This window comes from Bombina bombina, chromosome 1 (assembly GCF_027579735.1).
Source record: "Bombina bombina isolate aBomBom1 chromosome 1, aBomBom1.pri, whole genome shotgun sequence".
Classification (NCBI taxonomy): Eukaryota; Metazoa; Chordata; class Amphibia; order Anura; family Bombinatoridae; genus Bombina; species Bombina bombina.
In genome coordinates, this window is record NC_069499.1 from 1,363,094,333 (window position 1) to 1,363,121,082 (window position 26,750).

Here is a 26,750-nt window from a genome sequence, read left to right on the forward strand (position 1 = left end):
ATTATTTTATTTTTATTATTTATATTATATTATTATTTATATTATATTGATTACTGTTTATTATTTCTATGTTGAAGTATTTGAGAAAATACTAAGCTAGGCTGCAGAAACTATGCCTAATAATTAAACACTCCACTACAGATCAGCTATATATAGAAGATTATATATAGAAAACTTATATAATATAATTATATATATACAAGTATAAATATATATATATATATATATATATATATATATATATCTGTAAAATACTTTAAAAAACTGCAGTATTTAATCTGTTAAAAAACTCCCTAACTCAAAATCTATATTCAGTCCCTACGGGGTTAGTTATCCATTTAGCTTCAAGTCTCAATAGGGTTCTGTGTTTATTACCTCCTCTCCAGTTCTTCTCTACTTTATCTATTGTTATAAATTTAAAATTACTGAGGTTTCCTTTGTTACAAATTTTAAAATGTTTGGGGACAGGGAGATCTTTGTTTCTTTCTAAATCCATATTCTCAATCGAGTTCATATGTTCTCTTATTCTTTCCTTTATGGGTCTCTCTGACTATCCTATGTACTGGATCCCACATTTACATTCAATGAGATAGACCACATCCCTATACGTACACCTAATGGTTTTATTGATTTTGTATAAAAAATTTTGTTATGAAGGATGTAAAGCTTTTCTTTTTTTGGAAATGTTGGCAAGATTTGCATGTAATACACGGAAAAAAAATCCTTTTTTCTTTTGTAAGAACACAAACGAAATTATTAATTTCTAAGCCAAATTTATTACTAATCTTTTTTTATCTAGAAAGAATAAAGCAATAATCAGAGTTTGATTAGTCCCATGTTTATTAGAATTAGATACATAAAAAGTTGCCCTAGTATTCTACCATACATTTGTGGGACATGATACAAATTCAATCATCTCTTTGGGTTGGTGTAATTTTAACGATAGTTATTTGCCATTGCTTGATTGGTCCTCAGCTTTGCTGAGCTGGGTATGTCTTAGGGACAAGTTAGCTGGAGGCCGCTGTAATACCACAAGCATAAGTTATTGAAACGCTACCGTCTGGTTATTGCTACCGTGAGCTCGCGGTAGCAATTAGTGCTCAGAAAATTAACCAGAGATCCGTTTTACTCTGGAAACTATACAGCTTACTTATTATCCTGTAGGTCTCTGGCTATTGCTCGGTTCTATACCCAATGACACTGCTAGCAGAGTAATTTGCTCTAAGCTAGAGTATGTTCCAGATCTGTCTTGGAATGTGCACACTAACATCTGAGCTCAGCTCTGTTTATAACAGCTTTGTTATTTCTTGACTCTGATAGACTGTTCTTTTTCTCACTTTAGCTAACTGTGAATTATGTGGTCCTGGTTACAAGTCGCCTCTTGATGCAATGAAAGGTAATGTCAGTAACTTACTTGTTCTCTCCTTTATTCCAGGTCCTCTCTTTTCCTTGCCAACTTACACATGTCCTGTCACTACCCACATGTTCTTACTGCCTCTTCATTTTTTTTGTTTTCAATGCTCATTGCCAACCTCTCTTAGTCTATAATTGCGCTCTCTCTCATCTCTCTCTGACTTCTTTCTCCTCTTCCTCTCTTCTCTCATCTTTCTCTCTCTCATTCTCTCAAATCTCTGTCTGTATCATTCCTCTCTTCCTCTCCATCTTTCCCTCCTCTTTCTTCTATCTCTTTCCTCTCTCTTTCTCTCCCCATTTCTCTCCTTTCATTGTATTTTATGTTTCTGCTTCTTCATTCTAGTTTTTGCTGTTTCCTTATATTGGATGCTCCTGCTCTATATATCTATTACATTCAGTGTCTATAGTCCTTTAGTGATAAAGAAAGTATTTTCTTGTATATCTGAGTGATAAATTGATTCTTCTTCCTCACAGGTCCACGGGAGCAGATTGTTTACTTGTCCTGTATTTATAGTTGCACTGGCATAAATAAGCCTGACTACTTGGCCACTGTGGATGTTGATCCTAAATCCCCAACATACTCACAAGTAAGTAGCCAAAGACCACTTAGCCACTTATAGGGACATTAAACACCTCTAGCTCATCCCATGCTTTATAGAGAGGTAGAAAACCTAATTCTGTAACGTAGGTTTTCTTAAAAATTATACAAATAATCTGAACAAGCTGCTTAATTTGCAGCAATGTATTTAAGCATTGGAGCGTGATCTTAGGGGATATGTAGTTTAATCATGAAGGGAGATCTGTTTTGGCAATAATAAATCAGTTTGACTTATTCTGCAGGTTATTCACCGCCTGCCAATGCCCAACCTTAATGATGAGCTGCACCACAGCGGCTGGAACGCCTGCAGCAGCTGCTTTGGAGAACCTTCTAAGTCCAGGAACAAACTGATCCTACCTTCTCTTGTGTCTTCCCGTGTCTATGTAATAGATGTGGGAACCGACCCTCGAGCCCCTCGTATTCACAAGGTATGGAAATGCCACTGCCAGATAACAACACTGTTACAAGTTATTCATTGATAAACAATGTGTAGCCTCCAATCAGAATAATGTGCACAGAAATAAAAAACAAAACAAATATAGATGGATAAACACAGCAGTTAAAGGGGCAATGTATTCAGGCAAGCAGCAGATAAGAGTCCATTGTATTTAAAGCTGGTGCAGGAACACCCTTTAAAAAGGGCTGGGCACTCTGCGTCTCTCCCTGCTTCTCCCACCCCCACTGATGCTTCTGGTTAATGTCATTTTTGTGGAGCCATTACTGCTGTATTGACATTTTTAGTGTAAGTGGAGTTTTCATCAGGAAATGCAGCTACTGTATTTGAAACGACAAACTAAGGTAAATGATTTAATTGTAAGCCATTTAATACACATCATAGGTAAAATGGATCATACCAATCCTTTACCTTAGTTTGTCATTTCAAATACAGTAGCTGCATTTCCTGCTACAGTACACTGTCCCTTTAATAGAAATTGTAATTATCTGTCATTTGGTTATAAGGTCTAATAAAGTTTGTTTGTTACCCATTTTATTAATGGCTATAATATTACTTCTGGGCCTATCAGTTTTTTAGAAATAAAACTCTCGATCAGAACTTGACAAGGTATTTCACAACAGTAATACTTGATCTTCTGACTGTCCTGTACTTTCCAATTTCCCTTCTCTATAAATATTCCAGTCATTGATACTAGCTAGGAATGTTGGGAAGTGTACATTAAATACATTAGTTTAGAGAAGGGTGGCAGGCTAAGAGTGCGGATGTATACGCTGCCATATTTCACATGCAGTGCATTATTTAGGGCACCATTGCTATCACTTTAAGTGATATTGGGACATGAAGCCCATATTAGTTTTTGCATGATTCAGATAGAGTCAATGTAAGAAAGTTTCCAGTTTACTTCTATACGTAAATTTACTTTATTCTCAAATAATTCTTTTTTAAAGAGCATACCTAGGTAGGTAGTGTGCACGTGTCTAGCGCTGCTTCCATCTAGTGCTAATGCAAATCTATAAAATCTTTAGAAGTATTGTTGAAAAACTGCTGCCATATTGCGGTCTTGACACATGCACGCACCTAAACCTACCTAACTGCATTTTAACAAACAGTCCAATGTAATTCCGATTATCCTAACTTTGTGAAGGTATAATCTAGATTTTATTAAAGACACAGAGACGAGTATTTTGCATATCTTTCTTTATACTACTCAATGCAGCATTTAAAAGTAATGATACAGAAGTAAATGAATCCAACATTAAAACAATAAAGATAGCACAGAGTTAATATAAGTAGCCAATGAAATGGATACTTTGGAAAACACTGAAAAAATGAACCAATAAGATGAGTCATAGCTTCCATAAACTGTCCAATACGTTCCCCAACTTCCTCTTTCTTGTCTGACGCTGAAAAACCAAAAATGAATGACTTTTAAAAGTCTACAAATAAGGGGATGTTGACCAATAGGAAAATTATTTAATAAGACATATTTAGCTGAAATAGCAGAACAATATAAATTGATAGATCTGTAAGCTAAACCAGATTCAAAAAGAGATGTTAAGAAATTAATAATATGACTTATATCCGCTGAAAGGGGATCCAAGTTCCTAACCATGCACCAGCTAGACCACTTTGTCCATGCATAAAAATAGGATTTTCGGGTGCCTGGAGCCCAAGATTCTCACATGAGAGTCTTAGCTCCTTCAGAAAGTCCTTCGAGAGGAGAGGAATCCCCGAAATTGATCAAGCGATGAGACATAGGGAGTCTTGAAGAATGAGATTGTGAAAAACTCCTTCTGGGTTGGTTAACAAGTGTGGAAGATGAGGGAGAAGAATATGAAGTTTGAAAGACATTTCCAGAAGAGCAGGATACCATGGTTGAGTCGGCCAAAGGACGGTTAGTAGAAGAAGAGAAATTTTGTCTCTGCGAACTACCCAAATTGTTTTCAAAATCATTGAGAAGGGAGGGAAAGCATAGGCTCCTTGAGGAGGCCAGAGCTGAAGAAAATCATTGATTGCTGCTGCCTCTGGGTCCGGTCTCTAACTGAAGTAGGGGAGAATTTGGAATTTCAGACGAGATGCGAAAAGATCGAGAATGAAGGGACCTCTGAGGTGAGACAGAGAAAGAAAGATACCTCTGGCGAGTCTCGAATTGCTGTAATCCACTAGAAAGCAGGAGCCCCAATCCGCTGATGTGTTTGAAAGACCTGGGATATAATCTGCTTTCACAGAAATATTCCTGTCTAAACACAGATAAATGAAATCTTTGGTAATATTGGACAGATCTCTGGACTTCGTACCCTCCAAACGGTTTAGATAACGAACCTCACAAAACTCTAGACAGCGAAAGAACCCGCTAGCAGTTCTAAACAATTTATATGGATTCATTTCTCCTTCAGAGACCACTTCCCTCCTGTGATAGAAGGGCCGCAACGAGCACCACAGCCGGATTTGCTGCCGTTGGATTAGATTATAAGGTCTGGAAAATTGCCAAAAATAGCTCTCCCGTTCCAAACCTCCATATGAGAAAGCCACCAGGAGAGTTCCTCCTTGGCTTCTGGAGAAAGTTGAATTAAATGAGAGTAAGAAAACCCTTTCTGTAAATGGCAGATTTTGAGATGTTGTAATTCCCGATATTGAAGGGGAGCAGGAAATATAGCCTGAATAGAGGATGAAAGTAACCCCACTATTCTGGCTATATTCCTGATAGGAGTGAATTGAGCTGAGAGAGTACAAGAAATTTCTTTCTTGATATTTTTTATTTTGTCCGAAGGTAAACTGAGAATTGCTTTGGAAGTATCTATGGTGAAACCCAAAAAAATCAAGGACTGAGTAGGAATCAGAACAGATTTTTGTTTGTTTATTATAAAACCTAGATTCTCCTGAAGATAAATGGTAAGGGATAATTGATTTTGAAGAGAAATGAAACTCTGGTTCATAATGAGAATATCGTCTAAGTAAATAATTAGACGGACTCCTCTGAGTCTTAACCAAGCCATAACAGGTTTTAATAATTTCGTAAAAATCCAAGGAGCTTAAGAAAGGCCAAAAGGAAGGCAAGTAAACTCCACAGGAAAAAGTAAAAGTTGAAATGATGATAGGAAATGAAAGCGTTTAGTTCCCTTAAATTTATGACAGGACGGAATTGACCGTTTTTCTTTTTTACAAGAAAAAGATTGCTGAGGAAAAAATCCTGAGAGAATTTGGTGATTTGAATGGCTTGTTTTTTAAAAAGAGTTGAAATTTCTGACTGAACAAGAATTTGATCCTCTTTTCAGAATAGAATGGGATGAGGTCTTACAATCTGGACAGGAGGGGAAGAAAATTCTATGAAAACACCTTGAACTGTTTGAAGAATCCAAGGATCTGAGGTTACTAGACTCCAGTTTTGAATAAAAAAAGCGAGTCTGCCACCAAGATTTTCTGGGAAAGAAGGAAGGGAAGAAGGAAAGGGAAAACTTACTTGCAGGGGGTCGAGATCTTGCCCGGGATCATTGACCTCTTTGGAACCACGGTCTGGAACGAGACGGGAAGAACTGGAAAGTAGAGGGATCTTGAAAAGATAGTTGGAAGTGTTGTTGGAATTGTTGTTGGTATTGGAATTGAGGTCTTGATTGATAATTTGTGCGGCCAGGAAAGCGACCTCTGCCTTTCCCGGCCCTGTCAGAAAAACTGCTTGGATAAAAAAATCTTACGAACTGAAGTTCTTACTTTATTTGAATTTGAGAATGCATTAATATAATTATTAAGGTCTTTTAGAAAAATGACCCCAAAAAGAAGACCATTAGAGTCAGAGTCTAATTAATTTATGGCGTTGTCACAAATTTTAGGGTCTATTTTACGTAGAATATTTTTTCTACGTTCGACAATCATAGCTGTGTTGGTATTTCCTATAAAGGAGAGAATTATTTGAACCCATTCTCTTACCAAAAAGGGGTCAAGAGGGGAATTCTCAATAACAGCCTTTTCTGAAATTTCAAAACGTTTTGAAATAGCGCCAACAGAATCTAAAAGTTTGTCCTTGCATGTTTTCCATGCCATATCCATACCTTTCTTAACCCTATAACCAGGGGATCCTATACATTTTATAATTTTTGGGTCATTTCGGGAGTTAAACAAGCGTTGTTGGGGAGAAGGGGACGAGGGTGTTCTGCTCTCATTTTATTACGAGCAACTTTTTTTAGAGGAAACTTTAATTGAAAGTCAATAAAAGAGGCCACTTCAAGAGAGGGACACCATTCAGATGATCTGGGATGATGAAGATCATCTGAACAAAATCTAGGATTGCCAAGGCAATCAAAACATTTTGAATTTTCTTTTTTAGAAGATTTAGATTTTTGGGGGGATTTCTTTAATTTTTTAGGTTTAGGAGAATTTGAGTCTGAGGACAAGTTATCGGATAAATCCTCAAAATCAGAATTAGATAATTCTTCAGTAGAAGAATTAGAATTAGAGGATAAAACCCCTTTTTTATGTTTTTTAACAGATAAAGTCTCAGTATTTTTTGATCCCACTTGTAACCCTTTGGGATTAGGTTAAGGTTTTTTGGATGTTTTTCTTCCTTTACCGCCAGGAATTGAAGTGTCAGCAAGTGTCTGATGAGATTTAGAAAGTAATTTTTTTACTAGCCAAAACCGAAACAGAACAAGGTCTTTTTCTCTTAAAAATAGATTTAGGGGAGCGGAGTTTAGCCACGCAGGCTGATGGCTGCATTCTAAGAAAGCTCCCATCTCCAAATCCGGCAAATATCTCTAAGAAGGGCATGTAAAAGTATAACTTCCCCCTTAAATAACTGGGGGTACTCCCAAGATCACACTGCTAGTTTTGGGCAAACTTTGGGCTACTAACCCGCGATCAGACTCTCCAGCTAACACAGCCACCGATCCTCTGACGGCTATTGCGGCAGACACCCGACTATAGGAAATCAGCAGGCTGCAGCAAATGAAACTCCCTCTTCCTTACATTAAGAGGACATAAAAACCTTGAGTTGCAAAGGTCAAGAAAAACTTACATATAGAGCAGTGACTACACGGATCTTTCTTGCATCCACACCGCATCTCATCTAGGACGTCCCGGTCACCATCTTTACTCCACATGGGCTGCTTTTCTTTGCCAACGCAGCACATAAAGAAAGGAGACACAGACCCGGAGGAGACATCAGCACAAACGTTTTGCAACGCAAGTAAGTTTGAGACTATACCTATCCCATAAATTCTCCAGCTCAGTGGGGATAGAAGAAAAGAGGGGACAACACTAAAGAGGCATAAAATCACACACTGTCACCCATTATAAGCAGCGCTCATATAACACAGCGCATACCATTGGAAAGAAGGGATAGGCACCTAGAAGGCTACTTAGGATTAATCTACCTAACCTCAGTACCGCTCCACATTAAAATTCATTGAGACTGGGGTGAGACATACGTACATCTCACTCACCTGTAATTAAATCACAGCTCCATTACATATGTGATGCCTTGCAAAAGGCAGTCAAAGACAGACAAACTGACATCGAATAAAACTCTAAACCACTGCCTTAAACCTGCAGTAGCCCCTGCCACAAACACCACAGGTGAAATGTCAGTCCCCACAGCACCTTCAACAAACCAGACACAACTTATGGACCACAGTAATAATATGTATCTTTCTAAAAATGACATTCTGCATTTATCCTCAAAAGAGGACATTAAGGAGGTTATGCAGGAAATGAGATCTCTATTCAGCGACCTCCACAAGGACATAAGTGTCCTCGACCAAAGGGTTGTGGCTCTAGAAGAAAAACAGACAACCACTGACAGACAACTTCAAAAAACCTCATCTATCACACAAGAACATGACCATAAGATCAACAGTCTCGCTGACAAGCTAGAAGACTTAGAAAATAGATGCAGACACAATAATCTGCGAATAAGAGGAGTCTCAGAATCAGTCTCTCTCCCTGCTATTGAAGGTTATCTCCAAGCCCTGTTTAAAATTATTAGGGAAGACCCTTCTGCAGAAGATATCCCTATGGAAAGGGCTCACAGGGCATTAAGACCGAGACCTCCACCCAAAGCCCCACCTAGGGATATCATAGTTAAATTCTTATGATTCAAAGACAAAGAAGAACTCATTAGACACGCAAGATTGAAACATCCGATATTTCACGCAGGCGAAGAAATACAAATTTTCTCAGACCTCTCCCAAACAACACTCCTAAAAAGAAAAGAACTAAGTCCCATCACCACCATCCTTAGGAAAAATAGGATACAGTACAGATGGGGATTCCCTGTGTCACTAATCGCGACATGTAACAATAAAACAGCTATCTTCAAACCCGGAGATGACCCTACACACTTCTATGATGAACTCTCGCTCTCATCAGCCTTTAGAGACACTACCGACTCTGCACAATGCTCACAAGAGAGGCGCCCTAGCTCACAGACTGCAACCAAATAAAGGATCATACATCACTCTGGGTATCCCCTTACCCAATTTTGCAACGTGACCAGCACCCCTCCCCACTTTGTTTGGAGACATTCACACCACCACCTGTTCACCAACACCTGCCCATGGGACGTACCCCTTTGCATCTAGTACTATCCCCTAGCCTCGTTGGGACATATTGATAACTATTCGGAGACTTGAGGTCTCCCTTACCTCCCCATAGAACTCACAGAAGTCTCAGGATGACTCCCCCGGCTGCTGGTAACCTTGTCCTATAATTGTTATTTGTTATAACACACTGCTTTTACTTGTTATCTTGAAATTGTTTATATTTATTATTCCTGTTTATGCACTGTTGTTATTTCATGACTCCAGACTACAGCTCTGAGTCTTACATTTGTTTAACAACTATTTACTGTATATATACCACACGCTCTATAGACAATACTGCGGAGTTAGACAAATAGATTTACTCGCTGGAAAACATACACCACCATATTATACAGAAGACATTCCACACATAGGAAGTAAACTCTGCTTTTATAACTCTCACTCCGTTATTCTCCACCACATATACGACATGAGACAAGAACCTCCAGAGTGAACATTCCCTAAGATACATGCATAAAAGATTGACTACACATAACAGCAGCTTTACTCTTCTCAGATCTGCGCAACCATTTGCCTCCTCTCTAGCGCTTTACACAAAATAACTTACGCCTGAGAGTACACTAACCTGGACTTAGAAATTTCAAAACCATCATGCTGGACCATCCGATTGTTGTGAAACGTGTTATAAAACTGTTATTTATTATACCTTAATGTCTTTATCTTTCTCCTTGAAATTAATGGCATTGGTTGTATCTAGGTGTTTGACACTGATATCTGATGATCTTAAAATGCATTAATAAGTTTATATAGGAAATAATCTTATGTAATTAGACCCTTTTGTTGAATGTTTCCTGTTTCTCACTGTTTTTTAGGTTTAAATACCCTCTAAGCACACCTGTAGACAACTAAAGCTTAATATTGTCCCATAAGAGTTAATAGACTGATACAAAGTAGTCCACCCATATGAACACACTTATATATTCACCCCTTCCCCATTTTATTTATATGCCTTTCAGACAATTCAGCATTTAATAACATACCTCTCCTTGCCGGTAAAGGAGATACTACCCCCACTTGTTTTCTTTCCTTTAACCAGACCTGTTCTGCGAAGGAGACTCGCTAATCTTGCAACTCTCAGATGGGTATTTCACCTACCTTCTGAGTAACTACTCACTCTTTGCTCCTCACCTTTAAAGACTATAATCTCACTCTCTCCTAATAACTTTCTCTCTCCTTTCTTTACCCTTCTCTTTTTCAGTTCCCTCTTTTTTTTTCCTCCCCCATCCCCTTCTCCATCTCTTATGACAATGACTAACAGACCTAGCAGATTCCAAGACCACTCCTTACAGATGACATCAATAAATGTAAAAGGACTGAACAGCCCGGGAAAAAGATCAATATCACTTAGAGAACTTTCTAAACTCAAGAGCCCGATCCTTATGATCCAAGAAACTCACTTTCAAAGGGGTAAAGAGCCTAAATGGAATACCCCGAATTTTCCCATAGCCTGTTTTGCCTCTGGTCCAAAAAAAAAATGCAGTGTGGGTATAATGATCCATAAATCCATTCCATTTCAGATTCTCCAAACAGTCAGGAACCCCGAAGGGCATTACATACTTCTGACAGGCCTTCTCTTTGGTCAACAACTCTCACTGCTGAATATCTACGCCCCAAATCAAGCACACAAAAACTTTTTAAAAAAAATAACAAATCTAATTTTGGACCAAACAAAGTGACTCTTCCAAGGGGACCTTGTGTGTACCTAAAGTTGTACTAAAAGCAATTAAGACCTCATTTAACAACCTCGCCCTTCACGATATCCAGAACTCAGGGATTACACCTTCTACTCCCCTCCGCACAATAGTTACTCTTGGATAGATCATATCTTCACTGATGCCAACTGCCTGTCGCTAAATAACAGATGTAAAATAGGGAACATAACATGGTCGGATCATGCCCCAGTGACCTGCTCCATATTATGGCCAGATCTCCCCATCACCACCAAGATTTGTAGACTAGATGACTCCATCTTGGACGATTCAATCAACCTTGCAGAGATAGAAAGAGACCTTTTAGAATACTTCACAATTAATAAAAACACCTCCACATCATTTCAATGTGAATGGGAGGCACATAAAACTGTGCTAAGAGGCACACTATTAAAACAAAAAACAAAGATTCTCAGACAGGCCAGAGAAAAACATACCCAATTATTAGATAAAATTCAAACACTTGAAAAAACTCACAAACAAGACGTGAATAATGAAAATATTAAAAGCGAGTTGCTCAAAGCTAGAACAGACTTAAAGACCCTCCTAACAAATATACACCAACGTAACGCATTATACTTAAAGCAACATTATTATGAAGGGGGAAGCAAGCCGGGGAAACTGCTAGCGCGGTGCCTCAGGAGGAAAAAACTAGCTACACACATTCACTTCCTACAAACTACTGATGGTTACATAGCCAAGAGTAATAAACAAATAGCCTCCACTTTCAGAAACTATTATAGTTCTCTATATAATATCTCTGACGCTAGTGGCAATCCTCTGACTAAAGACCCCAATCCTCTGACTAAAGACTCTCCCTCGGGTAAGAGCCCATGACCGGACGGATACACTATAGGATACTATAAGAAATTCACAGACATACTTTCTCCTCATCTTCTTACTTTGTTTAACAGTCTAAGAGTCAACCCCGTCTTGTCCAAAAATCTTCTTGAGGCCCATATCACTGTAATCCCCAAACCAGGGAAACCAACCACTTGCCCCCAGGATTTTCGACCAATCTCCCTAATCAATACGGACATGAAAATACTCGCCAAAATTTTAGCCAATAGATTAAATAAATACCTCCCGAAATTAATATCAAATGACCAAGTTGGATTCATACCCGGACGCGAAGCCCTAGATAATATCCTTAAAGTTACACAATTAATAAACCACGCTAAAATTTCAGGGACGCCCATGATCCTTTTTTCATCCGATGCAGAGAAGGCCTTCGATAGGGTTCGTTGGTCTTTTCTGCGTAAAGCAATGATTGCGATGGGAATTCCAGCCTCCTTCTTAAACCTATCCTTTGCCCTATAATCCAATCCTAATGCTAAGATTAGAGTGAACGGAGCCCTTTCGGATCCCTTTGACATCAACAACGGCACCAGACAAGGGTACCCCCTATCCCCTCTCCTTTTTGCCATTTCCATAGAAATCTTAGCGCAAAAAATTAGAATTAATGACAAAATAAAAGGACTCAAAATAGGGCAAACAGAACATAAACAGGCACTATATGCTGACGACATCCTCTTTACACTTACCAAAGCAGAAAGCTCCATCCCAGAACTACTAAATTAATTAACAACTTTTGGAGAATTCTCAAACTTCAAATTAAATATCACCAAATCGGAAATCCTGAATATAAACTCCCCAATGCACATAGTACAGGAATTGAGAAACAAATACAATCTCCCCATTGCCCAACATAGACTGAAATACTTAGGGATATACCTGACTACTTCAGTGCAAGACCTATTTAAACAGAATTATAACCCTAAAAAAACGAAATAACTCATGACATCTCCACTTGGAAGAATAAACCCCTTTCATGGTTAGGCAGGATTGGAGTTATAAAAATGAATGTCCTCCCTCGGATACTCTACCTAATGCAAGCCCTACCTATCCCATTACATGAAAACTACGTTACTCAATTACAGAAAATAATAGAACAATACATTTGGGCGGGAGCAAAACCAAGAACACCGAAAAAAACACTATATTTACCTAGAGACTGTGGATTGGGGGTTCCAAATCTTCAGGCCTACAGACTCGCGATCACACTTAGACATATAGTAGAATGGGCACACAACAGTGACAACAAAAAGTGGATACAGATCGACAGAAACATCTTTAACTTAAACAATATGGCCACCTTAGCTTGGTCACCCCACCAGAAAAGACCTAAACATTTACAAAACTATCTAATCACGGCAGACATTCTTTCCGAATGGGACAAACTGACAGCTACCAGCATGCATATCTCTTCCAAATTTGCCTCACTCACCCCTATTATCGAGAATGTGGAACTCCCTTATCACAGCTTGGGAAATAAAATTTCCAAACCCTATGAATTAGGAACCATTCAATTTATTACAGATAAAGGCAAACTGAAAACCCAAGCACACCTATTCAACACAATTACCCCGGACACTTGGTCTCTAAGTTATATAAACTTACTGTTAATTCATCCCCCACAACTCTCCCCTCATATACTCTCTCTTGGCAGAGAGACTTAAATAAAGATATCGACGCAAACACCTGGCAGAAGGCATTCACTTTAACCAAGTGCTCATCGGTCTCGGCAACAGTACAAGAAGTTCATCTGAAACTGTTAAGCCGATGGTACTTGACCCCGATAAGATTAAGCAAAATGTTCCCCAGACTGAATAACTCTTGCTGGAGGGCCTGTGGCGAAGAGGGCTCCCTCCTTCATATATGGTGGTCATGCACTCTCCTGAAGGGGTTCTGGGCCATTGTTTTCAAAACAATCTCTGAAATTGTGGGCACGCAGATCAACGCAGCACCCGAGGTCCTCTTATTCTGCTCTCTGCCCAGACTAGTAGGCCAAGGCAAACAAACACTCTTACTCATTATGCTAACAGCAGCCAAAAAACTTGTCCCAAAACATTGGAAAACTCAAACAATCCCCACCGAACAGGAATGGAAAAGCCAGGTAGATGACCTCTTGACATTGGAGCGGTATCATTACCTAAAAATCCATAAACTAGACCAACACGAATTACTGCTAGCGTACTGGAATTTTTTTTTTATAGAAGAAGGTCCTCAGTACCCTTGAGTTGGATTCCCGATGGGAACAAAGACCTTCCCTTCCCCTCCCTTCCGCCCCCTTTTTTTTTTTCCCCTCTTCCCCGACGTTCAATTTTCTATTCTTCTTTCTCTTCTCTGTCCTCCTCTACCTCCCAGACATATTTATAAAGATTTCACAATTGCCCTTATAGACGACATAATAAATATCATATAAAACTACAAGAAAACATAAATAGTTATAGGATACACCACAGACATGATAATATAGTCAGGTCAAAGTTTATTTCTATATGATTATAACGCTAATATTGTGTTAACATTTTTTATCTGACTTAATGATCTACACAAGTTATATGTTTAAACCCATGTTCCTCCTTAGACAATAATGTATGACCGGACATAACGTCATCTCTGTTTAACACATCATTCTTTGTCACCTGTTCTACCTATACGTTCGGACGACAAGTCTGGACCATATAATGTGTATAATGCTGTATATCAAACATCATTGTATCTTGTTGTTATGCCCATTTCCTTGAATATACTAATAAAAACTTTGAAAAAAAAAAAAATAGATTTAGGGTTAGGCTGTTGAGACAAAAGGTTTGACATGTGAGTCATCTACCCATAGAATTGTCAATCATTAATTACACAGACTGTGCAGTTAAAGGTTCATTAGATTCAGGGACTTGAGACATTTTTAAAAATTGAATAAATAAAAATATATTAATAAATATATGTTAACAATAAAATTGTCAATTAATAATATGACTGGAATTAAAATGTAGTAAGTAAGAACTTCAGTAAAAGACCTCTGAAAAACAGTTATTCAAAATGACAGAAAAATATATGTTTTATGAATAAACTTTCCCTCAGACTGAATAAGCAAAGTCTGCAAGAAAAAACCAACAGTAAAGTTTTGCCTCCACCTAGTGGTTATAATGAAACTAATTTAATTATTTAGGTAAGCAAGAAGCAAAGAATATCTTTAACCATCACTCGTTATGAAGGAGTCAACAATGATGTTAGAGGACAGATATAAACAACGTCAGAGGGCGAGAAAAAAGGAGGCGGGAAGATGGTGACGTCACAAGATGGCGGGCAACCGCACGAGACGGAACAAAACCGTCAAAGGCATCAGGAACAATGGAAACTAGGCAAGGCTAATGAAAGATGATTAAAAACACCAGAAAAACAAACTGTAGTGTGGCGGTAGATTATAGTAAAACATAAAACAAGAAAATTATGAAATATAAAATTGGAAATAAAATTTATATAAAAATTAAACTAGAAATGAACATGAAAAGAGGTATCAGAAAAAGGGGAAGATAAGTGGATAAAACGAATAAAAGCTATAGAGTAAACATTTTTATTATGATAAATAAAAACACATTAAAACAGAGCAATAAATATGACTTATCTGCAGCGAGCAGCAAAAGAAAGAGGAAGTTGGGGAACGTATTGGACAGTTTATGGAAGCTATGACTCATCTTATTGGTCCATTTTTTCTGTATTTTCCAAAGTATCCATTTCATTTAAGAAATGGCGAAACTGTAGTAGTGGACCAAAAGTTCTTGGACAAATGCAGTGGGTAATTGGAGCTAAAACCTGGGCCGTTACTCATGCAACGAGCAGCTGGTGATAGAGTGAATAATACTTGTTTCTGTTACTTGTCATTAATACTGCAGTATGGTAGTTAGCATCAGATGTATATAATCAACACAAAATGTCCATTTATAGCTGTTAGTTTAGGGCAGCATTTTAAATATGGAACGTATAAGGAAGGCCAAAGCACACATATTCATGAGCTCACAACAGTTAGCCCAAACATAACGTTCCAATGTGCACACAAAAACTGTCACAAGCAAAACTGATACTTGCTAGATTAAAATCGATGCACGTTACCGTAAGGTTCCAGCAGCTACCGATCCAAATCATCATTGGATACCTATATAAACTCTTTGTTATCTTCATTGTTTTAATGTTGGATTCATTTTCTTCTGTATCATTACTTTTAAAAGCTGCATTGAGTAGTATAAAGAAAGATGTGCAAAATAGGAGTCTCTGGTCTTGTAATAAAATCCAGCACCAGGGTATTATTCATCAGGTGTGCAGGCTATGAAGGACCAAAACCACAGTCTTAAATCCAATGATATCAAGTAACAAATAGCAGCACTAACAATATTCAGGGCCGCCACTAGAAATTTTGGGGCCCACAATACATTTTCTTTTTAATCTCAGGACTAAATATAGGGGAAACATAAAGGGGAAACAAGAGTACAGTCGTCAGTAGAAATAAATAATGCATGAAAAACAGGTCTACGAGCAGCTCCCGTTTGCAAAAGCGCTCACTTCTGTTGCTCACAAACAGATAAGAAGATCACTCAGATGAAAACGTTTAAGAATTGTGAAAATTAAAAGCAGTTTGCAAGATTCTGTTTACACTGCTGCATTGATTTAATATAATTCTTATACTATATATTTTTGCCAGTACAGATGGAGAGACTGGCAGATAGAATAGGGGAGTCCATCATTTTGAAATGGAGGACCATATTTAAAAAAAAAAAAAAATTTCATCTGAGTGATCTTCTTTTTTTTTTTTTTTATTCATATTTATTGAGTTTTTACAGAGAGAAAAACAAAAATTAACGAAACAAACAAAAAAGTAACAATAAGACAGATAGAACTCTCAGGTGCTGCTATGAGCAACAGTTTTTCCTATGTGCATATTATTTCTTCGAAATGTCCATGAAAAGATTGCAACAAGTCTCAACATGTCAAGGGGGTTTCCCAGATGGGGTCTTGCATGGAATGTCCTTTGTTGTCAGCGTATTATTTTTACCATAAACAGACCTTTGGTGATAACATATACACAGGTGCGAAAAAGAGGCAACAGAACAAGCACCCACAAGAAGAGATACCACTCTTAACCCGTGCATATAATTACCTATATCATATATCTCGACCCCTTACCCCCCCCCCCCCCTGTTTCATATTATTTATTTTTTTTTTTTATTAAATCAACTGGCATTTAGGTACTGTTCCCAAAGAAAGATCATGTCATGGTAGAGGTGTATGTTCCCTATCCTAAAGTAGTGGAGCTTTTCTAGTATAAGTGTGCTCTTTACCATTGCTTTCCACTCTGCTAAAGATGAGATGTGAGGGGATTTCCAATTTTTGGGAATGAGTTTTTTCGCTGCATTGATCATGATTTGATATAAGTGTCTTCTAATTTTACATGGGATATCCAAGTTTGCATTAAACAAAATCCTTTCTGGGGTAAGACATAATTGTGTGCCAATTACTAAACATGCTTGTCTATGAACTTCAACCCAGAATGGGCGCAGGCTTTCACAGCTCCACCAGACATGAAGCATAGTGCCCTCCAGACCACATCTCCTCCAGCATCTACCGTTTGCATTCTGGAACATGTGTTTCAGTTTAGCGGGGGTTAAATACCATCTAGTAAGCTTAGTGTTAGTTTCTAGGACTGCTGCTGAATGACCCGATCTGGCTGTAGCCTGATACCAGGACATCCATGTCTTGTTGGAGAAGGCATTATTCAACTCCCTCTCCCATTTTTGAACATAGGTGGGCCTGGGTGGAAGGGTAGACCTAAGAACAAGCCCATACATCAGTGAGATCACTTTTTTTGGGTGGTGTTGTGAAGTGCAAATGTTTTCAAATGGAGTCAACTGCCTCAACATGTCTGCTTTTCTTCTGTGTGAGAGTATGTAGTGCCTGGTTTGGTGGTAAAGCAACCATGGTTTAAATTCGTCAAAGCCTTTCTCCACTAATGTCTGCCTAGGTGTTATTTTCCCTCCCTCCACCATCATACAAATTGGGAGAAAGTCTGACATGCCTAAGGTGTGTGTAGCCTGTTTTGTTATCCCTCTTTGTTCAATGGGGAGTTCTTTATTGAATAAGAGAGTGGTCAAAGGTGAATATGTCGTGGAGATAATGTTCAACTTGTCGCGCATTGCGATCCAACACATCCATGTCTCCCTTATATTCGGATAAAGTTCTAGCAAGGACCAAGACAATTTCTGAGGGGCCCAACACATTCTACCTATTTGAGTGACATTTAACAGTTGCGATTCTAGTTGGATATTTGCCTACACCATTCCGCAACTTTGCTTAAGGATATTGCCTGCTTATAAGCCTGAAGGCATGGTACCCCCAGGCCTCCTTCTTCTCTGCGTGAGTATAAGGTGTTTTTTGCTAATCTGGGTGGTTTTCTGTGCCATATATACGCATTCATAATATTTTGCAATTTGCGGATATCTGTATCTACACCTGGGATTTGAAGGGCTTGCATTACATATAAGGCTTTTGGTAGCAGCATCATTTTAGCTGCCGCTATTCTTCCCAACCATGATATGTGTTTTGGGAGCCATGAGGAGACTAAAACTTGAAACTCCTCCTGCAGTCGACCATAATTCAATTTACGTAGGTTTTCTAAATTTGAGGTGATGTGTATGCCTAAATAGCGCAAAGCCTTTACCTGAATTTTAAATGGGAAATTCTGTTTAATGGTGGTAAGGTCTTTTTCGTTTAAATTAATGGGATATATCTCGGACTTTAAGTTATTAACTGAAAAATTCGAAACTGCCCCATATTTCTCCAGTTCAGTCTGTACTGCCCGAAGGGATGTCAGCGGTGACGACAGGGTCATTAGGACGTCGTCCGCAAACATGGCCAGCTTGTACTCGTGGTCTGAGATATTGATACCCTTGATTTGCAAGTTGTTTCTTATTTTAACAGCCAATGGTTCTAGAGATAGTACAAACAGGAGGGGTGACAGGGGACAACCCTGCCTCGTGCCATTACGAATTTCAAAGGGTTCTGAGAGGGTGCCATTAACTAACACCTGAGCCGAAGGATTGAGGTACAGGGCCTGAATTTGCTGTATTAATTTCATGGGGAATCCAAATTTGTGAAGTGTGGCCAGGAGAAAGGTCCAATCTAAGCAATCGAACGCTTTCTCCGCGTCAGTTGAGAGGTATATTGAGGGTATATTAGAGTGTTTAAGGAAGTCTAGAAGGTTGAGAGTCTTATTAATATTATCTTTAGCTTCCCTCCCTGGAACAAATCCAACCTGGTCACCATGTACCAGGTCAGGCAGAAATTTGTTTATTCTATTAGCTAAAATCTTGGCAAACATTTTCATATCTACATTGAGCAATGAAATGGGCCTAAAATTGGCAGGTCTATCTGGAGGTTTACCGGGCTTTGGGAGTACTGAGATATGAGCTTGTAGCATTGTGTCCAGAAATTGGCTTGAAACTGTTATGTCATTAAATAGATTCAACAAGTGGGGGATAAGTTGTTTGGCAAATGTTTTGTAGTAACGGTTAGATAGACCATCAGGTCCAGGGGCTTTATCAGGTTTCATTTCCCAGATGACTTCAATTATTTCTGTGTTTGTAATTTGGGCTTCCAGTATCTCAATGTCTGCTTGTTTCAATTTGGGCAGGGGGATGTCTTTTAGGTATTCCTCACACTTCAGATTATGCGGTGATCTTTTAGGGAAGAGATTGTATAATTTGTGGTAAAAAGAGTGGAATGCCTTACCTATCGATATGTTGTTTCCTTTCTCAGAAACAAGGGAATGTATGAAAGTTTTTATTTTTTGCTTTTTAAGGGCTCTGGCTAGCATTTTGTTACCTTCGGTGTAGTATTTTTGTTTTAGAAATAGCTGGAGTCTTTGGGATTCAATCTGGAGAAGATCATTTAGTTTGTTGCGCTTATCATGCAGATTGGCTAATAAGGATGCGTCTGAAGGATTGAGCTTCAGTTGAAAATCTGCCTCTGAGACCTCCTGCGCTAACTTTTTATAGATAATAGACTGCTGTTTCAGTTTCTGAGCTTTCATTTTAATAAATTCCCCCCTAATATAAGCCTTATGTGTTTCCCAAACTATAGCCTTACTAGTTTCGGGGATGCTATTTATTGTAAAGTAGGAGTCTAGTTGGTTTGTGCACTTTTCCACTAGAGTTGGATCCAGTAGCAGAGAGTCGTCTAATCTCCAATTAAATGGCTTTAGGGGAATCGACGGCCAGTGTAATAGACAATTTACCATAGAGTGATCTGACCAAGAGGTGTGGCTGATGTTAGCGTGTTTAACTAAGGATAGAGCTAGATGATCCACCAGGATATAGTCTATTCTAGAATGACTTTTTTGTGGGTTGGAGAAAAAGGTGTAGTCTCTAGTATTAGGGTGTGAATACCTCCATACATCATGAAGGGTGAGTGTTTTTAGGCTACTCCAGATAGATCGGAGGTCTTTTGAATTTCTACGCAGTGAGGGGTTGGAGCAATCTATATCTGGATTTAGGGTTGCATTCAGGTCTCCTGCCATTATAAGTGGCCCTTTAGTTAGGTCTATGATTTTGTTAGTGATGGTTGATATGAAAGCACCTTGTCTTTGATTGGGGGCATATACATTAACCAGGGTAATCGGCCTCCCAAATAGCAAGCCCGATATTCCTAGATATCTGCCCTCCCTATCTTTGTCCAGTTTGATAAGTTGAAAGGGTAGAGATCTATGCAACAGGATACTAACTCCATTTATTTTTTTGTTTCATTAGTGCTGTGGAAATGTTGCGTGTAATGACTAGAGAAGTACTTTGGTATTTTGTGTGCTTTGAAATGCGTCTCTTGTAGCATTAAAATCTTCCCCCCTCTCTTTCTAAGGTCCTGAATACCCATAGCTCTTTTGTTGGGACAATTGAAACCCTTCACATTCTGAGTGATTACTTGTACATTCTGTGAGGTGTGTGTAGTCATCCTACTGTGGTGAACGTGAACCAAAGATATGTTACATGTTGCAAATTATGCACTAAAACCATCAAAGAAACATTCAGCATTACCTGATTCTCTCCTTGGGGAGCCTGTAGGGCTAAAATAACATAAATAAAACTCATAAAATAACAGAACATTTGTAGTATACAACTGGTGCACATAAGAAAACCTAGTAAGGTAATTCTGAGGGTAGGGGAAAAGGATCCCCTTCGGGCAACAATTACAACTTGGCAAACAATGTTATCATTATGTTAACTAAAACAGACAGTAGTATTCAAAACTGCTTAAACATTACCAGAATGAGTTATCTTAACTTTAAGGTTAGTTATGCTGGTAAACGGTCAGGACCGAACCATACTCGAACTGCAAGAAAAGGCAAGGCACATCACCAAGAAAAATTACATAACTTATATACTTAGTCCTCTAGAAGGTCATCGTCCATCAATCAGATGCTTGTGCATCTTAGGATCTCTTGTGGCTGAATTCTTCGTTTGGTGTTTCTGCCATTCAAGCCTCTGTGGGAGAGGCGGCGGAGCCGGACCAGCTGTAGTAGAAGAGGCTGGGGTGATGTCTTGCAAGGAAGGGGGTGTTATTTCCAGGTCTGTACATATTCTTCCAAAATCTTCTGGATTATTACAGACCCACCTTCTTCCTTTCCACATGATCTGCAGATTAAAGGGATGGCCCCACCTGTATGGAATATTGTGCTGTCTTAATTTACTTGTAAGAGGGCGAAAATCCCTTCTTTTTTGAAGAGTTAGTGGTGTCAAGTCTTCAAAAATTTGCAGTTTATCCAATTTGTATGTTATAGGATGCTTCTCTCTAGCCTTTTTCATTATATTTTCTTTTATCGGGTAGCTTGTCACTCTGACTATGATATCCCTTGGTGGCTGGTCTCCCAGAGGTTTGGCACGCAAAGCTCTATGGAATCTATCCAAAGCAACAGTAACCTCAGCATCTTCATCTTTTAAATATGAAAACAGGCCTTGTATATATTGCTCTAATGCAGAGGGGGCAACAGACTCAGGGATTCCCCTGATCCTGACATTGTTGCGGCGATTTCTATTTTCCAAGTCATCGACTTTGTTTTCTAACTGCGCAATGACCTCTGCCTGATGTGAAATCTGAGATTGAAAAGTAGTCACATTCGCAGTAAGCGAGTCTGTGTCACCCTCTAGCTTTTCCACTCTTTGGCCCACATCTGAGAGCTCTTTTTTATTTCTGAGATTTCTTCCCTGATGCACTGCTTGACTTGACTCACTAAATTAGAAAAGTCCTTTTTAGAAGGCAGTGACTTAAGGAGAGCTCTAGGAATGGATATTGCATTGTCCAGAGCCTCATCCTCTGAATCTGAAGAGAGCGATGAATCTCTTGATTGCAGGCTTTTTATGTATTCCTGATACATTATCTACATTTTTGAAAAAATCGTTAACAGAGGGTGTAGAGGGTGTTTGTTTTTTCGCTGCTTTATCAGACTTGTTTCCTTTTTTAGGAGACATGGTGCTGGGATAGTGTTTTTATATGAAGGGACAGGAGCTGCTGTTAGCAAATTGTGTATAGCTGAACTATAGTACTATCTTCACGACACAGTTCGACAGTTATAACTCTTTCTTGCTCCTTATCATAATGGTGAAAATGCCTAGCCAACAAAGGGATTACAGTACCATATCATAAGGCCTCAGCTGCTGCTGTGTACATTCAAGCCTGTTCTTTCCAGCTTACAAAAAGACCCTGATGCCAATGAATAACCCGGTGTAGGGTTTTTTATAGAATTGCAATCCTAAATGCTGCTTCCCAATGCATGAGCCGAGATAATCCTGTACCTTTTTTCGCTGTGTTAACTCATCGGTATTAATAAAATGGCGTATTGCCTAACAGCATACTCCTTGCTGCTTTCCGCTATATTAATGTCACTCTTTGTGTTGTGTCCCCAGTCTGCAAAAGTATAGTAGCTGTGGCCCCATTACCTGAAGCCTCCGTGGAGCTGTGATCTGGCAGAGATTCTTGTCCGTGTCAGCTAATCATGGCCGTTAGCAGCAGCCCTGAGGTCTCCTACCCACGTGGCCTAGTCCGGGCTCGGTATGTCCACCGGATGCTTTGTTTCTTGCCACGGGTATACTGTAACGTCCCTGCGAGGGTCAGTGGCTGTTGGCATCTAGAAATCCATGGGTCCGTTGCGGTTAGGGCACTAGATTGTATAGCTTGCCCTTCGGGATCCGGGAGCTCACTCGCGTGCAGCCGACTCCATTGAGCGCTGGCTCCGCCCCCTGAGTGATCTTCTTATCTGTTTGTGAGCAACAGAAGTGAGCGCTTTTGCGGGAGCTGCTCGTAGAGTGAGATGTATGATCTGATTTCAATCAACTCACACTAATCACTTCTGATAGTTGCAAAATGTAGCCTAGATCTGCCGTCCTAATCTAGATTGACAAGGAGTTCAGTAAAAATACAGAGATGTTAAAGAACGATAAACAGAATCACAAGACAGATTATTGGGTCCCAGCTTTCACTTTACTGGACTCTCTTGTTTCTTACCTGTCAGGCCAACCTCATTGGTTGTTACCTATTTCCATGCATTATTTATTTCTACTGACGACTGTACTCTTGTTTCCCCTATATTTAGTCCTGAGGTTAAACAGAAAATGTATTCTGTGCAGAGTGTGTGCTGCTAACCTGCATCTTTTAAGGTCCTATGAATGGTAGCTGTATCTAGTATTTGTGTCTCGTTCCCCTTCAGTACAATAGGTGCATTGCGCATGCGCTAAAGCAGGTTACGAGGACGATAGAAAAATTACAGGGATCACAAGAAGATGATGATGTCACTGATGACGAAATAGGAGAGGGGCCAGATGGACATTTTCAAACGGCAGCGGCGTGAACAGTAAGTGATTTTACTTGCAAACGCAATATATTACAAAACTGGGCGACATTTGTAAATAATGATCTCTGGAAACTTTATATATATAACTTAAAACGATTTTTGGGTTGACTGTCCCTTTAAGTGTAGTCAAACTTGGAAATGTTGTAAAGGTAGTAACACAGAAACACACAGACACACATAAGGATTCACATATAGCCACTCTAACATACACACAAAGAAACACACAAACAATCTCAGACACAGACACCCACACAGACACTAAACACTTGTTTACATTTTCCTGACAAGTAATGAGGTAGACTACAGTTTTGTCAAAAAGGGAGATTTACAAGGCAAAATATGGAATTCTGATTATCTTTTTGTCAAGGAAGATGCCAACTATATTATGACAACAGCATGCAGTGACTGAAAGTAAGGGCCCTGAACTGCCTAAACAATTATTTAAAGGTTAAGTGGTGGATTGGTGACTTCCAGAAAGATCTCATTAGTCTCAAAGTCTGTAGAAAGGTGTGAATAATCAGTAGTAAGGTCAAAATGTCCTAAAAAGGAACAGACAATGGACACACACACACAAACTTGCACATACACCCAAGGAAACACCCACAGAGACAGCCTCAGAAAACACACAAAGACATACACACTCACACCCACCCACAGAAAATACAGACATACACACACATCCGCAGAAAACACACAAAGACATACGTACACACACCCCTTCACAGGTCCATCCACAGAAAATGCACAAAGACAGACACAAAAACCCTCACAGAGAGATCCACGGAAAAAAAATTACATACACACTCATAGAGACACCAACAAAAGCACAAAGACATAAAATTTCTGCACATTGCCATCCCCTAAATCAACAGTGTGTGACATGCATGATAAAAAAAAAAAAAAGCAGAATTTAAGAGATCACTTTTTAAAGAATCATATTTGTAAATGTGCAAACAAAAATACTTCTGTGAATTCAAAATTGTACATTACTGATCTGTCAGAATGGGTAGATGAAGAAAAGTACTTTTGAAAGGTTGACGTATGTTTGGGGTATTTTTCCCCACATTTTCCCCAACCAAGAGCACCACTTCAAATCTGGTGTACAAATGTTCCCATCTGTCATCAGTATGGAATTTGAAAATGCTGTACTCTGTATGCTCTTGGTGGAACCATAAACTGTGGCACTAGGTCTCATACCATTAAATCTGGTTAAATGCAGGATTTAGGCTTGTTTGTATGTATTTCAAAATTGAGTCAGCTGTAGTGTAAACTGAACAGTGTTAAGTTAACCTGTCTCATTCAAACACTGAGCAATCTTAGCCAGAGAGTATAACATTTGATGCAGATGTAACAATCTTAGATAAAATGTCTCCTGGCATCTGGAAAGTCCTTGCATAAAGGGCAGTAAACTGGAATGTAATTAAAATATATATAAATAAAAAAAAATCATATCTGCCAAAATGGCACCTACACATTTGTGTATTGAGGAGGAAACATTTCTGCATGGTTTTAAATATAGAATTTATACAGCAATGTCAAACCATCATAAATACAGTGCTGCATATTGCTAAATAAAATGTGTTTTTTTGGACCTTTGGCCCCACCACACAACTGCCACGTGGAAGTTACAATCTGAAATTGCACAAAGAAATAAAAAACATTTAATAAATAAGTCCTACCTACTCTGCAAATAAAAGTGATCTGCCGCCTGACTCTGGCACACACAGTACAAACTGAAGTGCCAAGTCTGTCTCAAACTGTGCACACACTCAGAAATCCTCTCAAATGCTAATGCTTTACTCCTTGTAATGACATTTCCCACGCTCAATAGCACTCTGCTGTAGCACCCTCTGGTAGCTGCCAAAATGTAGAGAAAAAAAAAATATTTTTTTAAAATAATAGTTGTGCTTACCTCATGGGGCCCCCTGGTTAACTGGGCCCCTTACAGGAGTCACCCTATTCACCCCTTGATGGCGGCCCTGCCAATATTAAAAGCAACATATTTGGCTTAATAAATACATTGGGGCCTATCTATCAAGCTCCGAAAGGAGCTTGACGACCCATGTTTCTGGCGAGTCTTCAGACTCGCCAGATACAGCAGTTATGAAACAGCGGTCTAAAGACCGCTGCTCCATAACCCTGTCCGCCTGCTCTGAGCAAGTGGACAGGAATCGCAAGAAATCAACCCGATCGAGTACGATTGGGTGGATTGACAGCTGCCTGTCAGCAGGGGGCGGCGTTGCACCAGCAGCTCTTGTGAGCTGCTGGTGCAATGCTGAATACGGAGAGCGTATTGCTCTCCGCATTCAGCGAGGTCTTGCGGACCTGATCCGCACTGTCGGATCAGGTCCGCAAGACTTTTAATAAATAGGGGCCTTTGCCTTTAATATTGGTAGTGCTGCTATCTGCTACTTGATATAACTGCATTTTAACAAAGAATACCAAGACAACTAAGTAGTTTTGATAGCAGAAGTAAATTGGAACCTTTTTTTCAAACTGTATGCTCATTCTTTACATCCATCTGTGCCCCTTTTTATTTATTAAATTGACTAGAAACAATCATAGAAGTTTTTTTTTAACTGACTGTTTCTTATATGCTGGGTAATTAACATTACCACAATTCTTTATCGAATTTTAATATTTTTGTCCCTGCAGATATGTGTTGTTTTTTTTTGGCTGAATAGTTTTGATTATTTCCTTGAATTTGCAGGTTGTGGAGCCGGAAGATGTGTTCTCAAAGTGCAAACTAGCTAACTTGCACACCTCCCACTGCCTTGGTAGCGGGGAAATCATGATCAGTGCCCTGGGGGACCCATCAGGAAATGCCAAAGGTGCCCATAAATGGACATGAATTAGGAACATCTGAAGAATTTGCACTGACAAATGTGGTGCTATTTTATAGTACAAGTTATTTGGACAAACATTTTATTCCCCATATGTTAATATCCCTAAATAACCCTTTTTCTTCTCTATTGGCTAATGCAGTTGATATACGAGTATAATAGGGTATAATTAATTCACACCTAGATTACAAGTTTGTGCGTTCGTCTTTTAAGGCTGAAAATATGGTATTTTCAGAGTTAAAACAGCACCGCCGCCATTACAAGTCTTGTCGGTATAGCTGTACTGCAAGCCTTTTAGCCTGTACCGCAACGTCAGTCCCACACTCCTAAAAATGATGTTTTTCAATGGGATTCCCATAGCGCCGGTATTACGATTTGCAGTGAGGCTAAAAAGCGAGCGTTAC

The 26,750-nt window shown here is 39.1% G+C and overlaps 1 protein-coding gene across 2 annotated transcripts in view; it reads left to right on the forward strand.

Moving 5' to 3' along the window:
* The window catches only part of LOC128650146 (methanethiol oxidase-like), a 169,632-nt gene that overhangs the window by 78,070 nt on the left and 64,812 nt on the right, over positions 1–26,750 (forward strand). For both annotated transcript variants that reach the window (XM_053703868.1, XM_053703876.1), the window contains exons 2-5: positions 1,343–1,396; positions 1,888–2,000; positions 2,254–2,439; positions 26,214–26,334. In XM_053703868.1, the coding sequence (XP_053559843.1) occupies positions 1,343–1,396; positions 1,888–2,000; positions 2,254–2,439; positions 26,214–26,334 (474 nt within the window). The remainder of the gene's footprint in view (positions 1–1,342; positions 1,397–1,887; positions 2,001–2,253; positions 2,440–26,213; positions 26,335–26,750) is intronic.